Source organism: Strigops habroptila, assembly GCF_004027225.2.
Source record: "Strigops habroptila isolate Jane chromosome 13 unlocalized genomic scaffold, bStrHab1.2.pri S16, whole genome shotgun sequence".
NCBI classification, from domain to species: Eukaryota; Metazoa; Chordata; class Aves; order Psittaciformes; family Psittacidae; genus Strigops; species Strigops habroptila.
The window spans coordinates 8,436,150-8,452,937 of NW_022651054.1; the positions used below are offsets into that span (position 1 = coordinate 8,436,150).

The 16,788-nt window shown below is 42.5% G+C and overlaps 2 protein-coding genes across 9 annotated transcripts in view; one reads left to right on the plus strand and one right to left on the minus strand.

The window, feature by feature from the left end:
* The window catches only part of NCOR1 (nuclear receptor corepressor 1), a 67,313-nt gene extending 55,631 nt beyond the window's left edge, over positions 1 to 11,682 (plus strand). For 5 of the 7 annotated variants that reach the window (XM_030472630.1, XM_030472629.1, XM_030472632.1 and 2 more), the window contains 11 exons: positions 114 to 279; positions 547 to 1,040; positions 1,491 to 1,619; positions 2,190 to 2,347; positions 2,594 to 2,817; positions 3,253 to 3,390; positions 5,235 to 5,377; positions 6,561 to 6,614; positions 7,718 to 7,939; positions 8,468 to 8,644; positions 8,871 to 11,682. In XM_030472630.1, the coding sequence (XP_030328490.1) occupies positions 114 to 279; positions 547 to 1,040; positions 1,491 to 1,619; positions 2,190 to 2,347; positions 2,594 to 2,817; positions 3,253 to 3,390; positions 5,235 to 5,377; positions 6,561 to 6,614; positions 7,718 to 7,939; positions 8,468 to 8,644; positions 8,871 to 9,058 (2,093 nt within the window). In that variant the 3' untranslated portion in view covers positions 9,059 to 11,682. The remainder of the gene's footprint in view (positions 1 to 113; positions 280 to 546; positions 1,041 to 1,490; positions 1,620 to 2,189; positions 2,348 to 2,593; positions 2,818 to 3,252; positions 3,391 to 5,234; positions 5,378 to 6,560; positions 6,615 to 7,717; positions 7,940 to 8,467; positions 8,645 to 8,870) is intronic. The other 2 variants (XM_030472633.1, XM_030472634.1) reach the window with 2 other exon arrangements.
* Positions 11,683 to 12,857: 1,175 nt separating this feature from the next.
* TTC19 (tetratricopeptide repeat domain 19) lies at positions 12,858 to 16,781 on the minus strand. Of its 2 annotated transcripts, none has more exons than XM_030472639.2 (10): positions 16,585 to 16,778; positions 16,443 to 16,516; positions 16,231 to 16,362; positions 15,995 to 16,033; positions 15,435 to 15,491; positions 15,102 to 15,163; positions 14,462 to 14,556; positions 14,111 to 14,265; positions 13,658 to 13,820; positions 12,858 to 13,164 (listed from the first exon to the last, which is right to left on the minus strand). In XM_030472639.2, exons 1-10 carry the CDS (start codon positions 16,766 to 16,768, stop codon positions 13,031 to 13,033), a joined length of 1,095 nt encoding a protein of 364 aa, XP_030328499.1. In that variant the 5' UTR covers positions 16,769 to 16,778; the 3' UTR covers positions 12,858 to 13,030. The 2 variants fall into 2 exon arrangements, with proteins under 2 accessions (XP_030328499.1, XP_030328500.1); XM_030472640.1 differs by having other exon boundaries at positions 12,861 to 13,164; positions 16,231 to 16,341; positions 16,585 to 16,781.
* Positions 16,782 to 16,788: the final 7 nt, after the last annotated feature.

Here is a 16,788-nt window from a genome sequence, read left to right on the forward strand (position 1 = left end):
GTGGAAACAGCTGGGGAAGGATGTGGAGGAGACAACATCGATAGATAGTTCTGCATTGTTGTAAGAGTGATCTATATATATTTGTTTGTTTCCCTTTGCTCTGTGTTCCACAGGTACAGAGCAGCCTGGCAGACCTGGCAGTCATGGATATGTTCGCTCCCCGTCCCCTTCAGTTAGAAGCCAGGAAAACATCCTGCAGCAAAGGCCTAGTATTTTTCAAGGAACCAACGGGACGAGTGTAATCACACCTTTGGATCCTGCTGCTCAGCTACGTATCATGTATGTTTTATAAGTTACTGTTCCAGAGATATCTGTTCTAACATTTGAGCTTATTAAAAGGTGCATTTAGCCTGAGGAAAATACAAGATGAGGATGTATCGCTATCTGATTGCTCTTGGATTTATTGGAAGTGATCCAATGCATTTTCACTAGTCCAGTTTGAATAGAAATTAGTGTCAGAAAAGCTTCACTTTGTTGTATGCGTGATATGGCTCTGGTTCTCTTCTTCATGTGATATAATTGAGAATATTCAATGTTTGCCAACAGGCAGCTCACCCCTGGAGCTCCCTCTATTACTCAAGGGTTGCCAGCTTCCCGTTACAATACTGCTGCTGATGCCCTTGCAGCACTCGTAGATGCTGCAGCCTCTGCTCCTCAGATGGAAGTTGCCAAAGCAAAAGAGAACAAGCACGAAGGCACCAGAATAGAAGAGAATATGGGACGCCGGTCAGCTGTGGTTACTGAACAGCAGCAGATGGAACAGAAGACTCTGGAGGTAGAAAAGAGGCCTGTCCAGTGCCCCTATACATCTGCAAACTTTTCTGGTGGCAAGTCCCAGGGACAGTCTTCAGTAGTCTATTCAGAGGCTGGTAAAGAGAAAGGACCTCCTCCTAAATCCAGGTACGAGGAAGAGCTGAGAACTCGAGGAAAGACCACAATTACTGCTGCTAACTTCATAGATGTGATCATCACTCGACAGATTGCTTCAGACAAGGATGCACGAGATAGGGGCTCTCAAAGTTCAGATTCTTCCAGTAGTTGTACGTATCTTAGTAACTATCTACTTCTTTGCTGTCTGTCTTAGCCTTTTAGGGAAATAATAAGATGTGAAATGATTCTGATGTTCAATGATAAAATACCTCTGCACAGTAGAAACACTTCATAGACAAATACAGTTTTTGCATATAGTGACTCAAGATTCTTGCAAAATCAGAGTTGTTCGCTTTATTCAGATTCCCTGCTACAACAGAAAATGCAGGATAATAAGACTAACCTGATCAGAAGTCAAGAAACCTAAAATTATTTGGTTTACATTGGAACACTGTTGTGGAAGCATTTGTATCACCATGGTTATCACGAGAAAAAGATAGTGTTCTGACTTTCATTTCACTGGTGTAATTTTAATGGAAGCACTGTTGTTGCTGTGTAGAGGAAACAGAAATTTTCTGTGATATTTACACCTTATTCCACAACCTTTGCTTGATACTCAGTATCCTCCCACCGGTATGAAGCTCCTGGAGATGCCATTGAGGTGATTAGCCCTGCAAATTCACCTGTACCTACTCAAGAAAAGCTACAGCCCTATCAGCCAGAGACACCTAAACAAAGCCAGGCAGAAAGTAAGTTTATCTGCATATGTAAATATTCTCACAATTATCTTGCTTATATTTACCAGCTCCATGAAATCATAAATATCTTGGGAGTCTTTAAGTGGCTGCTTAGCACATTCTTAACTTTTCAGAAACTTTTGTTGGAAGTATGTTGTTGCAGTGATCTGGAAAAACTAGAGCAAATGTATTGGCACTGACATTTGGCAATAGACGGAGCTCCTTTACATTACACGGTAGCTGATTTAATAAGAAATTTATTTCCAATCTATTCTTTCAAATTCCTGCACATAGGTGTTGATTCCCACAATTTTTTACCTATTGGTAAAACTCAAACTATTACAGAACAATTTGCAGGTGAGAAAGGAGCTGCAATTAGTCTACATTGTGGAATGAAGCTTTATTTTATCTATTCTAAATTGTAGGGCCTATATATGAAGGGGGAGAAGGTGATTATCACACAGGATATCAAAAATCTAATGCAGAAACACTTCCTCTATTAAATTTGTAAGCACAGAAGTTTCAAATCTTGAAGCTTCAGTAATACCATCTTAACAGACTGACCTTTTCTTGTTCAACTAGATGACCCAAACAGGCAATACGAGGGGCCGATTCACCGCTATAGGACGCAACAGGAACCCCCTTCACCCCAACAACCTCCACCTCCCTCTTCCCAAGCAGAAGGGATGGCACATGTGCCCAGGACCCATCGACTTATCACCCTTGCTGATCACATCTGTGTAGGTTTATTTGCATGCATCTTTTCAGATGTGAAAAGTTATATTTTGATGATGAAAACACATGTTTTGAAACATAATACCAATTCTGTAATTATTAGTTTTACTTGAGGCTATTATACAATGTGTCTGAACTTAAAATCATCTCATTTGTTGCAATCGGTCTCGTATTCATCTAGTTCATGAATACATAGTCTCTTGGCCAGTGTCTGACCGAGATCTTTCTTCTATTTTCTTGGCCACAATCAGCAAATTATTACACAAGACTTTGCTAGAAACCAAGCAGCTTCTCAGGCCTCTTTGCAGCCTCCCACCACTACATTCCAGAATTCCACCCCTGTTCCAACGCCTGTTGCTACCCGGGCAAAGACATCGAATCGCTACAGCCCTGAGTCCCAGACACAGTCTGTCCACCATCAGCGGCCAGGAGCTAGAGTGTCGCCTGAAAACCTGTCTGACAAGTCCAGGGGAAGGTAACACATGTATTCAGTTTAACTGCAAGTTTAATTAATGCCCAAATCTGATATTTATAAAATATAGCACAGTAATCTTGATGTAGATCAGACATAGAGGTATCTTTTGGTCCTTTTCTTTGGCAACATCTTTTTTTGCACTGTTTTTGACAATTGCTTGGCTCCATAACATAGATTGTAACTCTTCTACCTTCACTTCCTATGCTTAATTTCCAGTCTTTAGAGGGATGATAATGTTTAATTACTTTGAATTGTCCATAATGACTCTGATAAAGTTCTAAGTCATCTTTTCTAGATCTCCAGACATACTAAAAAGCATGTAACACACATAACTAGACAGAAGTAGTTATGTAACAACTGGAATGCAGTTACATGTGTTAACTACTGCTTTACATGCATTAAGAGCACTTACCTGTCTCTGAATTATGGATGTAGACCTGGAAAATCTCCAGAGAGGAGTCATGTCTCTTCAGAGCCCTATGAGCCAATCTCGCCACCTCAGGTCCCGGTTGTACATGAGAAACAGGAAAATGTTCTTTTGCTTTCCCAAAGAACTGAGCCTACTGAACAGAGGTATGTGTAGAGCTGAATTTTAAAAACATAATTCTGGATCTTTGTGCTGCAAACAGTATCTTTATCAAAGAGCAGTTTAAGTGATTTTCCTCTGGCGCCACAGGCGAGTAGTTTATCACTGTTGATCCCTTTGCACTAGCATTCACAACCTGCTACTTGAGAGGTGCTTTGGGAAGCCTGAAGGAAACATAATCTGTACCAGTTCTGTCTCAAGTTTCTTGCTGCAAGCAGTGGGTTCTATGTCATATCTGATAGAAAGCACTATAACAAAACTCCTCATTGAGTGCCAGTACTGTAAAACTGAAGTGGTTTTGGGATAGGTCCAATTTCTACAGCTTTTATTAAATAATTCAGGCTGCTTCTGCCTGCTTGGCTTCCTGGATACTGTCCTGGTGAAGTGTGGCAGAACCCAGGCTTCCAACGCTTGTGACTCTAGAGCAGCTTATCTCGTGAAATGGCACTAAGCTAAGGAGTTTCATTTCAGGGAGGTGTGAAGGTGGGGTGTCAGGAGGCCCGTGCATCGGGCAGCCCTGTTTCCCAGGGCTATTTGTCAGTCTCCAGATCTGCAACATAAAACTACATGGGATCCCTGGCAAACTGCATCAGGGCTGGTGTCTTCAAACATCTGGCAGATGCACATTGGAATGGATGCTTGTTCTGCTGCCTGCTGAAGAAGGAATAGCACCCAGCAGGCTCATCATGTACTTATTTAAGGCTCATGCTGGTGAAATTGATTCTTTTCTTCTTCTTTCACCCCTACCCTCTCCACTCTGCAGTTGCTGGCAGGGTTGTTACAGTCCAGGATGGATGTTTAGCTGGATGCAAAGGGATTTTCAGGAACATGGCAGAGAAGATTGCACTTTTATGGGGTGGGGGTTTTAAAGCTGATTTGCTGGATTACCGCTGCTTAAATAAACTCAACTGTTAGAAGTGAACATACAGTTGATCATTTTTATCCACTTTTCAAAACAGTGCAAGTCATTCAGGACGCTGGTATTAGCTTAGATTTTTCACCTGAATTTCTTCATGCTTTAGCTTGGGTTTTTAGGGCGTTTTTCTCCTTAAAATTCTGTAGTTGGAATGCTACTGCTTTTATCATCTTTATAAACAGCCTAAACTTTGCATATTTTAAGATCTGAAGATAAAGTTGGTTTGACATTTACTTCAGCCATTTTTTTACGCTGTGACAGAAATAATGTGCAGAAAGTGTGCCAGCCACTGTGAATGTAAAATTGGTAAGAGGTATGAAATACAGAACGTGGATCCCAGTCTGAATTTGTGCCATAGAGCAAGAGTGGCTAACTGCCAGCTCTTGAGCCAAATTCCAGTGCATAAGGTTGGTTTACCTGGTTTCTAAGAATGCCTGAAATAGCTTATTTGCTTGGACCATCTGTGACAGGGTGGATGAGTAGACTTTAAAAGCAGTAAGTCTTTTTAGTGGCATACTGGGGAAAAGAGTGAGAAGATTGTAAATAGGAGCAGCTAGGATGAGTATTTGGGCTTCTAGCTTAAACATTTCTTCACCTATCGATTCGCAGTGCAAACTTCAGCCGGTGTGCAGGTTGCAAGGCAGAAGTAGGCACCCCGGAGGTAACTTCTAAGAACATCATCTCTGTACCCCTCTCCATGCACAAAGAATGACATGATCACTTTTTCTGTTACCTGGATAAAGCAGAAGTTTTTTGGAGAGTCATTAGACTTGCCTAGTCCCCAGAAAACAGGCTGAGGAAAGAGTCTTAAAGTTCATGTGAATGTTGGTGGTTTCTGCCTGAGTGCTTTTGGAAAGATTGAAATGTACGTCTTGGAAAACGTTCTCTCTCTTTGACACATGTTGGTCTTGGCAGGACTGACTCTCGCTCTCCAGGTAGTATAAGCTACCTGCCTTCGTTTTTCACCAAACTTGAGAACACTTCACCAATGGTAAAATCCAAGAAACAGGAGATATTTCGAAAGCTGAACTCATCTGGTGGAGGTGACTCTGACATGGGTATGCAGGACTTGCCTTTTCCCTGAACTTTTCCAGCTTAAGCTTTATGTGACTGCTGTCCATAGATGTCTGTCCCCACGACAATGTCCCAACCTAAATGTTTCAAATAACACATGGATGAGTACACATCTATGAATAAAGAACAAGTATATAATAATTTATGACTAAAGAACTGGAATATTGTGTTAGATTTCCCCTCCCCTTTTTTTTTTTTAATTCTGGTGGATGTAGGACTTGTCACAGTAAAGCTTTTTAACACTTAATTCAAGAGATGGAAATGGTTTCTGAAAACCATGGAAAAAACCGCATAATTAACAAAAGAATTGTTAAAACCTGACATTATTCTAGGTAACTTTGTGTCTGTAGTTTGCTTTATATCACCCTTAGCTATTACACGTTTTCCTTTTTGGAAAGGTGTCTTGAAATGGAATGCTTTGTGTTTTCTTGACCTTTATGATTATGGCTGTTAAAAAGACCCATTTTAATACAGTTTCAGTAACAGATTCTGACATGGTGGAATATGATACTAGAACTGTATTTTGGTTTTTCTCTTAGACACCTTAACAGCACTTTGTATCAAAATTATCAGTAGTGAGAATTAAAGCTGTTTGTGAACCCAGTACCTAATAGAGACTGTTTATTTGAAAGTACATGCTCTTGCACTGAGCAACAAATGAATCTCATTCTGAGAAACAAGCTGTGTCAGTAAGGGTTGCAGTACTGATCCTCATTGTGCGCACAATAGATTTTGCTCTGTCGAAAGCTTGATGTGCATGTTTGGCACACAAGCACACTTTCCATTGCTGCCAGCAGACTTTTCATTTCTGTATTGAATTCAGTGTTACAGTTTAAAAACTTTATTCTCAAATTGGTCATCATACAGGTAGTGTTTAAAATTCATATTTAGCGATCAAATGCAGCTTTGCATTTTAAAGCATTTAGATTGTGAAATTTCACAAATTTACTTCCTTAATTAACAGCCATGATCATACTTTTACCCTGGTATAGATCATTTTCCTGAGAAGACATAGATGTACATTCATCCTAGAAGACTGAGAAAGAAAAAGTGAACATTGAAAATAGTTCAAAAGTAATTACACGTTGTGCATTAGGACTAGAAACAATTACTTATAGTGATCATCAGTACTGAGAAACTCAATGAAATGTTGTGTTTGAATTGCAGCAACTGCTCAGCCAGGGACTGAAATATTTAATTTGCCAGCAGTCACTACCTCAGGTAAGTCTTTCAGTAAAGAAAAACCAACGTACGGTTCAGAAAAGGTAAATCCATGTCATGTCTTTCATTTATATGCTTTGGGGAGTCCATTAAATGAGGAAGACAATGAAAATTTAAAAGGTAATATCCTACATGAAAACTTGTTTCCTGTATTGTAAGAAAAAGAAAAATGACCAAAGGAGGCTTCAGAAAATATTTAAATGGGAACTTAAGCAGGAGTGATTGATTTCTGTATGCTCTGCAAATCTTACACAGAGAAATTGGTTAATTTTCTGCCTCTCACTTAAAAAGAATTTAAATATAGTATAGTTGAGCTTATTTTATCAAATGCAATTTACTTTATAAACTGGGGTATTTAAAATACTTCCTGATTTTTGTTTTGTCCTGTGATGAATACATAATAAACCCCCTCAACTTTCTATGAGATGAAAAAATTAAATATAACCTATACTTATACTGTATTAAAGAGGAAAGTGAGGCAGAGAATTGAATGGAAAGGTGGGAGAGAAGAGCTGCTGTATCTGAATCTTGACTTGTAGCACAGATTGACTTTACGTGATTTTGGACAGTCACTGCCCCTTTTGGTACAGTGCTTCTGTCTTCTAAATGGAGAAAGTACTGATCTCCATTAATTTAGATGGAAAAGAAGTTTTTGCAATAAATACTTGCCACATATCACAATTCATAAGCCAAATTAGTATGAATTACTAATGAGAGAAGCATTCTTCTGGTCTTTTGTCTTACAACTGAATCATAGCTGCCGATTTTACTTAATATGCTATCACAATCAGCATGCTCAGCTTCCTCTGCTATGTAAAAAAAACCCAAACCCAACCAACAAAACAGTAAGATACACCCTCTTGCAAGGATTCTGACATTCAGTGGTACTACTGACATAGCTCCTCAGTGTTCGCTGGCATGCCTAACTTGTAGCCACTGTGAGCTGCTTTGGAGTATGTCGCTTTGCGCTTAAAAAATTCTTTTTTCCCCCCACCTTTCTGCCTCTCTCTCAAACCTTTTCCCAAATCCCATTGTAATTTCTCCGAGATACGTTTTTTGCCTCCCCTCCCACCTTTCCCTGTATGTTTTCTTTTATCTCCCAGGTGCAGTCAGTTCTAGGGGTCATTCCTTTGCAGATCCTGCCAGTAATCTGGGTCTGGAAGACATTATTAGGAAAGCATTGATGGGAAACTTTGATGACAAGAGCGAGGAGCATGGAGTTGTAATGACACAATCTATTGCGGTAGTACCCGGCAGTTCCAGTGCTGCAGTATCAGCAAGTAACGAGACGCGTAGGGAAGAAGCCAACCCATCACCAAATTCAGGTGGGTTATTGCAACTCCTAAATATTTCATAGTCTTAAAATAAAAATTAAGGGTTTGAGTAAACTTGATGTCATTGAAAATCAGTGGTTTTCCTCTGGAAAGAATAGAGATGGTGTTTCCATTCCCTTTAGTGGTCCTGGCTTTCAAAATAGTGCTGGGAACTTCAGGAGCATTAGCCAGTATTTCTTGGAGAATGACAACACTAATGAAATAGGGAAGATATAACAGGATGTATTAGATAACTGAAGTTTCTCAGTGGTTTGATGTTTACCTATAAGGAACATGTGCCAGCTTGAACTGACAACATCTCGCTTCCTAAACATGGGAATATAACTTCATTATAGTAAGAATAGGGATTTTCTAGCAATACTGTGTCAGAAGACTAAGTCACTAATTGAGGTAAATCAGCATTCCAAAAGGCACCAGTGTGAAACTCCTGTTTGCTGGTACACAGTCATTTATAGAAACAAACACAGAGGCTAAATAGCAGTGTAACATCTTTGTAAAGCGTGTCCTTTCTGTTTCCAGGAGGGGGCAAGCAGAAGCTCATCAGCAAGTCGAATAATAGGAAGTCAAAGTCTCCAATTCCTGGACAGGGCTATTTGGGAACCGAAAGACCTTCTTCTGTCTCATCTGTACATTCAGAAGGGGACTACCACAGGCAGACTCCAGTGTGGGCCTGGGAAGATAGGCCTTCATCAACAGGTGAGAAATGAAATGGGTTTCTTTCAAACGTAACACACCAGATGTGATGCTTGTACCAGTGTTACATATGACTTTTCTGCATTGGTCAGGAGTTTACAGCATATGAGGAATTTCAGAAATAACAGATTTTCTGCTAGTTGTCACAACCAAACCCAGCCTATCTTTCAGATATGGGTCTCTTGGAAGAGCTCATGGTTTTGACTCGGAGAAACTCTCTTTTATTCAGGTTCAACACAGTTTCCTTACAACCCGTTGACAATGAGGATGCTCAGCAGTACACCGCCAACTTCCATTGCGTGTGCCCCACCGTCCATGAGCCAAGCAACCACTCACCAACAGAACAGGATATGGGAGCGAGAGCCTGCACCACTGCTTTCAGCACAATATGAGACTCTGTCTGACAGTGATGACTGAACTATGCAGATTCTTTTTGTTTTTTATTTGCGGGTCAAAAAAAGAAATCTATTTTTGACTTGGGCCCATAGAGACTTTCCAAGAGAGCAAGGGCCACACAATGAAGAATTGATGGAGAGTCCGTTAAATGCCTTCTGCACAGGCTGTGTGTTGGAGGATTGTTAACAAGAAGGTTGACTTACTAAAGATAAATATGTAAAGAGTTTTTAAAAAATGTGGACTATTCCTGTTCTACATCTATTTGTAAAGAAAACCGTAATGTCTTTAAATCATTCTTCTGTAAATAGAGAGTACTTTTTGCAGTGTTTTTTCCCTTGCTATAGTATCTGGTGTACTTATGTTCAAATCATTGCCTAAACTTTGGGGGTCATTTTGTAATTTTTTTTGTTTTGTTTTTTAGGCATTTTCTCCAGTGTAGAGTACTCTTCATAACCCTAGCCTCCCTCCCAGCCTAGCCTAACCATAACCTAGCCTCCCAACCAGCCTAGCATCATTGCCCAGTTATTGCCGGGCCACTTCTTGCAGGCATTGTGCTTTTATATCATTTTTTTTTTTCCCTAGACACACTTTCTCAGTGGTGATCAAGCTCTTGTGAAAATGTTGATTATTAAGACTGACCCCTTAATGAATTCTGTACATTACCATAGCCCAGTTCGCTGGAATAAGATGATATATTTCTTTGAATTTTAAATTCTGCCACATTGTAAATTTTTTGGTGCAGTCGGTTTTATTTAGCAACACTGCAGAACTATTATTGCATGGGTATGTTATGGTTCATTTTTAAAAGGATATAAAAAAAGCAAAAACAGCTTCTGGAGGCATACCTCACTTCTGCACACTGGGAATTTTAACTGTGCCCCAAAAGCCTATCTTAAGTGTTTTCTGTTTCTGCATTGTATGCAGTCAAGACAGGCTACTAAATTTTACTGTCACATTTAACCACAGCAAATGGCTTATCTGAACAGAGGCTCTGGGTGGGTTGATAAATCCTTTAAGAAGAAAAACCTCCACATCCCAAGTTTAAATAAAACAAAATGCTTTTATAGAATAAGTGAGCAACATATGAGTCAACTACTTGGCTTCTGTTACAACCGGTTTGAAATAGGTACTGTGATTTTTACCTTCCTCCAGCCTGATTTTAAAATCTTTATGTAATAATTATTTTAAAGTCTGCATCCCAATCCCTGGCCCTGTAAGCAAGCTTTTGGTGGAAGTCCTTACAAATGCTTGGCTTAACTCCTAAAGTGTGCAATACTTGTTAGGGTGATTTTTAAATTGTATATGGTACTAGGAGAGTCTCCTTAATCACTCATCTAGCAATGCCTGCTATGATATGCTTATAGCTCATGTATACATACATCTGGTCAGTGATACCATAGGGTGTCCTGACATCCATCTTCAAAAGCATCTTATTTTTTGCTGCACTGACCTCAGGAAGTGAATTGAAATCTTCTGGGGTAGAAGGACTGATTTACAGATGATAGCACTGAGCTGGGGGGTGGCACCGTCTGTCAGATTCCAAACTGCTTTTGCATCTCATCCATGAACAGAGTCCTTGCCTCGAAGTTATTTTCCAGTCAAAATATTTCTAATTTAACCCTGTATTTGTGACATGTTGTACGGAAGCTCTACATCTTCCAGGAGGACTGTAAGGTCCAGTTACAAACAGGAAGAACTACTTATCAATACAAACTCACTTCGAGTACTTGAGAGGAAAGCCTTTTTACCCCAAATGTGGGAAAGAAAAAGATCCAAAGGAACTCATTTGGAAACTTGACGCTGTGTTGCAAATACAGAATTATTTTGCTACTTTGTTTAAACTGCATCAGAATAGATCAGTTGGCAATCTTAAATCTCCTTCCAGTCTTTCTCTAAGAAAGACTTTGCTCACCCTCCCATCCTTTACGCTTCTAGCTTAACATAGTGAAGTTTTCATCTTGTCTGTAGACCTGTGCTCTTAACTTTTTTTGTTCCCACAGCAACATATACTGGAAAACGAGTTGTTCTGCCCTTTTTGTAGATCTAAATTTGGAGTGGAGAGTTCAGTTCCATTCTAAAACTCACTTGTTCTCACTTTCCTAGTGTAACAAATACAATGTGAAAGAGGCATGTACAGACAAATGTCTTTGCTAACTGTAAGTATAGCATGTTCATTGCAAAGCTTCATGTTATTGCTGCTGCAGCAGCAAGATTCCCAAAGTAGGATAGTCACTTTCTCCTAAGCTACAGCTTGAGTGGCATTTGCACATAAAATGTTGCTGCTTTTTTGTTTGTTATCCAAGTTCTAACTTCTCCAGTGTAAAAACCTCTCCAGAGCCTAAGTTAGGGTTTACCACAATTCCAGTAATCTTCAAGTATGGAATTACATCTGCCCTGTTTCAAACAGGAAGGTGTTTGTAAGTCATGTTTACAAAGTGTAGTTTACTACAAATTTTTAACTGATTTCTGATCAGCGCTTTCACAATGCTTCATCTTGATATGTTTCGTGATTCTGATATGAAATCATTTAAGACTTGAAAAACCCATGCATCATAAAACAACTTTTTTTTTTTTTCCCACACAATGTCTTCAGTAGACAGTGACTTCTGGATTCAGACCAATCAATAAAGGGGATCAGTTCTCCATTTGCTTTTCCTGTGTCTCCCTCTTGTTTCGCAGCATCAAGCTCTGAGAACAGGCAAAACACTTCCCTCAGGGAGTGCTGCAGGGTTCCCAGTTAACACTGCTGGAGTGGCTAAGGTCTGCCATTTCAAAAACAGAACCCAGAACTTTGAAGAACATTGGTTGTACTGTGTCAGAGCCTGTCTGTTAGTATAAGCATGCCTGTAACAGCTGTATTTTTACTTCCTAGCTTGCTGAGAACAAAGCTGTACATGTGACTTATTCTTCCAGCTTCAGTGAACATCTGCTCTAGAAAACCTGCGTGCTGCCTCTTAGCTCAAAGTTAAACAGAGCTGAAGCCACTAATGCTACTGTAAGTAAACTAATGATAATGCAATTAACATTAAGGGTTGTACCAACCAGCTGAAGTTCTTACAAATGAGAGGTTAAAATAATGCATGGCTAGTGACAGAATTAGTTCTATTCCATCCTAGCTAAGTACAGATTTGATATCTTCTGGTTTAATTCTCCTTTAACATTAGGCTTCCCTGCAGAACTGAAACACTCTGTTGTACGAGCAGGCTGTTCATTCTGGAGTCACATGTAGTTTACAGACCTGATGGTTTGTACACACCACCTTTTCCACCAGGAGCCTCAGCATTCTAGCACTGACCTACCCAAGAGAGGAGGACAGCTTTGGCACTCGCTGTGCTCTTGACTGGGGTAAGGCGGCAGAGTGATTCATTTCTGACAACAGCTCTGCTTGGTAACATAGTCTCACCCCTCCTCACAGAGTACATGTTCTATCTTTGGATGCTAAATGCTTTGAAGAAAAACACTTGATCTTCAGGCAACATCCTTGAAAAGGACATGGAGGTACAGCTCTGTCATAGTGCAGGTATAGCCTGGGAAATGCTCTACTTAATACACACTGAATTGCAGCACTGACACAAGCACACCCTGCTGTGGCAGCCAGCATGTAGAGCGAGGCAATTCCTACCTGTTCTTTTTCATGACTTCACTTTAGTACAGCCATGTTTTGAAACTGAATACCTCTGTGATCAGTCTGGAGTAGCAAATAAATACTCTAAGTGCCAGTATTAATGCCTGGCTAGATTTGTGCTTTGCTGGCAGTCCAGACCAAGTTAAATCACTAGCATGGTAGCTCACTAACCATAGAGTACACCACATATCTACCCAGTTAAGATTTCACAACTTTATTTTGGGCTAAGTCGTTAGGTAATAGCAGCCCTTCTTGTTACACAGTCCTTAAACTCCTTGCTGTTCCCCTGGAGAATCGCACCAAGGCTGCTTGTACTGACCAGCCCTTGCTGCTGTTGGCCACCTCAAGGTTGGACTCTCTGGCCAAACTTACTTGGAGCCTTTTCTCCTCTTAGCCAGCTCAGCTAGTTCTTCCTGGATATGCTGAACAGAAGCAGCATCTCCCTTCTGTTGTGCCTGCTTGAGAGCTTCTTTGTACACTTGTCTTGCTTGCAGAAAGTCCTCTGTAGCAAGAGGAAAAAGAGGCATTCTCAGAGTCTCCTCCTGAAGCTGACCATATGCAAAGGACAAGCAAGGACTACTGGAACACATCAAGAACTAGATAGGTTCATAAAACACCCAGCACTGGTGGCAATTATGAGAGCAAGACAGCAGCAATGATGATGGTGCTGCTTCAGCATGAAGATTTCATAGAAACAAGTCTCCAGCATGTCTTCTGTTCCTCTGGAGCCAGTTACTGCACATATAGGACAAGGGAAACAAGATCCCTTGGCAACCTTTTGAGTCAGATGCACCAGCACTGCGTTTATCCTGGGCAGGATCCTTCAACAGCTGAATTCCATATGAACACCACACAGATTGCTACACAGAGTCAGCAGATCTACTGCTTAAACTACAAATAGCAACACAAAACCAACACTATACTTTGATCCTACAATACAGGTGTCTGCAGTCAGCACAAGCACAGTGACAGAAGCCAGACATTTATCTACCTACCTTTGTGCATCAGAATTGCTGCAAGGTTGTTCAGCACCATGTGCTCCTCGGGATGTTGAGTCTCCTTTGCCAGCTCTGCTGCCCTCTTCACATAGGAATACGCCTCATCATGATGCCCCTGAGCATCCAGTACAGTTGCCAAGTCGCTCATCAGGACCACAGTCTGCACCAGGACAGAAAAGGAAACCTCAGGGCAAGACCTGTGTAGAAGTCTGGAGCATCACAGGCACCACATTCATAACCCCACCACACTAGTAAAAACAGTATTTCCCAGAGGAGCTTTCAGTGTCTTGTATTTCTGTATTAACATGCTGCATGCTCATTCTTCCTGGCAAGAAAGCAGAGCCCAGTTTAGTGCTGTGTATGCTTGATACCAGCAAAACTGCTTTTAAGGCTGCCTCATTCCCTAGGAGCTTAGCCATTCTTTCCCTAGTAGTCCACTATACAAGTCACCTGTGGATGAGTCTCTCCCTGAACATCTTTTGATAGCTGCAGAGCCTTCTCATACATTTTTTGGGCCGCTGGGAGCTGGTTAATGTTTAGGAGATAGCGAGCATAAGAGTCTAGGCTCATCCCAAGCAAGAGACGGGTGTTGGCCTTTTCTTCAGCTGCAAATAGAGAGGAGTGGAAGAGATCACTTCTACGAGATCAAGCATGAGTCTCCGTCCTACAAGAGCAAGAAACTCACGCAGTGTGAAGACAATGGACTGACGTGAAGATGGTGCAATACAGGGAAAGCCACATCAAAGACAGAGAAATGGAGAAAAGATAAAGAGAAGCCTTTGGCAGACAAGGCAGTCCCACCTGGTAACACATCCTCAGGCAAGTCCTTCTGCTTGGCAATCTTCTCCTCTAAGGTGAGGATGCAGAACTCATATCCAGCCAGGGCTAATTTGTGCCTGCAAAGTGCAACAACTGAGCAAAGCAAAGCTCCTTGCACCCCTGAAGGGACAAATGTGAACACCTTCAACTCCTCATTCTAGAGGGCCTGCAAGACAACTTTTTGCTTTCACAGGACCCTTTTTGCCCTCTGTGCTCACTTCCACAGCCTGGACCCTTCTCTTGACCACTGGGCAAAGAGATCCAAGCGGTGGAGAGGGCCCCTCCTCCCCCCAGACAAGGCCAGCTAAGACAAACCATGCCAATGCTCCACTGAAAAATGAAGCTACAAGTTACCAACCACTTCAAATCCACACCTCACAGCAAAGAAGGCTTTTAAGTGATGTCTCTATGGCTACTTCTGCCCTAAGCTGAGCAGGTCCTAACAGTAATCTGCAGCAAACCCTGCTACATGACTGTGAGTAGGCAAATACCATGCCTGTGGGAACCTTTATGCTGATGGCATCTTGCCACATCAAAGCTTCCTCAGGCACTCTATTCTCTGATACCACTGCCACTGTGAAGCTGAGATGAAAGCAAAAGATGCCTTTAGCAAGGAACTCACTGTTTCTGAGCAGCATAGATACTGGCCAGCTTGAGGGACATCTCAAGGATTGCATTGTCATCCTGCCAGGAGGACACACAATGCAACTGTTATTCTTTTTGCATCTCCCCAGTAGAAACATTACTTTGTCAGAGAACAAGTTTAGGGCTTAAAAATCCCCATCCTGTTCACTCCAATGCTACCATCCCTTAAAGGAAGTTTCTGAGAAGCCAGCAAGCTCATAGCTAGTATTGCCAATTTCCAGTAGGAGGTATTACAGCACAAGAAATAGACCAAAGAGACATGCACCACTGTTAATACTTCCAGCTGAAAGCCTTTATGAGAAGAACATACCTCCTTTGTGTCCCCTGCAAGCAAATAGCTCATACTTGCTTTGTAGAGCTTTTCTGCCTGAAATGAGAATTTTGAAGAGAACACTGGGGAATAATGGCACTTAAAAGATCTCTACCCTTTACAAAGGCAGGCTACTGGGAGAAACCTGTCCTACAGTTTGTGGCATTTACATTGTACATCAAAATTAGAAGTGAAAAGCTAACCAGAGCCCAACATAGTAACAACTAGCAGGTCCCTTCAGTTTTTACTTTAGGATTGCTACATCAGCCATGAGTTTATCACATCTTTGTGCCGTCAGGGCTTTCCCAGGTTCGTCCTGGGACAGCCATCTAAACATTTGACAGTGGCATTTGACAGTAAGAAGTATTCCTTCCCTTCAGCACCATCCTGGAGCTCAGAGACTAACTGCAAAAGCATCCTTCTTAGCAGAACATGCTCCACAGGACTGCAGTTCCAAAGCAGATCGCTCTGCTTTTTACTGGGAGGCCTCTGTCTCACAACTCTCAGCCCCTGCACAAGATGTCAGCCTCAGAATTCAGAGGAAAACCAGAGTTACTCACATTATCCAGCTGTCCCTGCATGAAGGCCACGTTTGCCATCTGGAAGAGACGGAGAGTGCTGAAGCTCCACAAAGACTGCAGGGACTTGCCTTGCTCAACACAACTGCTTTTCCTTCTACCTACAGCTCCACCACAGCCCCAGCAATACACCCCGAAGGGAACTCAGAGTCCCAGAGCACCTTTTAACGTGAACTAGACACGACATGGGGTGGCCCCTCCGGCCCCCCGAGCCTCACCATGCTGTAGGTGTAGATAATGGCTTTCCTGTTATCCGACTGGTGCGACAGCCGCAAGGCTTCGTGCAGAAGCTTCTCAGCCTCCCCCAGCTCACCCTTCATGGCGCTGAGCTGCGGAGACACAGGAGAAAGCCGAGGGGCAGCTCACGGGCCGGGGCCCCGCTGAGCTAACCCCCGCCATGCCCGCGGCCCTGCAGGGCACGGCGCCTCACCTTGGCTCTCTTCAGCAGGAGGATAATGGCGTCCTCGCCGTCCTCCTCCGCGTCCCTGGGGAAGAGGGAGAAGGCTGCGGGGGGAAGGTGAGCGCCACCCGGCCACACACCACCGCGGCCCGCAGCCCCCGGCCCGCCTCACCTCCTAGGAAGCCCAGGGCACCTCCGGCCGGCCGGGCCCACCGCCGCCGCTCAAACCCCGCCCTGCCGCTGCCCTCCTCTCCGCGGGCCCCGCCGCGCCAGGCGGCCCGGGGTGGCCGGAGCCCCGCGGGGTAGCGCCGGGCGGACAGGCGGCCCAGGGCCCGCGGCAGCGCTGCTGCCAGCATCGTCCCCCGCGGGCCCTTTA

Coding starts and splice junctions, on each gene's coding strand:
- TTC19 (XM_030472639.2), bottom strand. CDS start 16,768: ATGCTGGCAGCAGCGCTGCCGCGGGCCCTGGGCCGCCTGTCCGCCCGG. Junction 15,492..15,994: donor TGCAGGGACAGCTGGATAAT/GTGAGTAACTCT, acceptor TTCTCATTTCAG/GCAGAAAAGCTCTACAAAGC. Junction 13,821..14,110: donor AGGGAGAGACTCATCCACAG/GTGACTTGTATA, acceptor GTCCTGGTGCAG/ACTGTGGTCCTGATGAGCGA.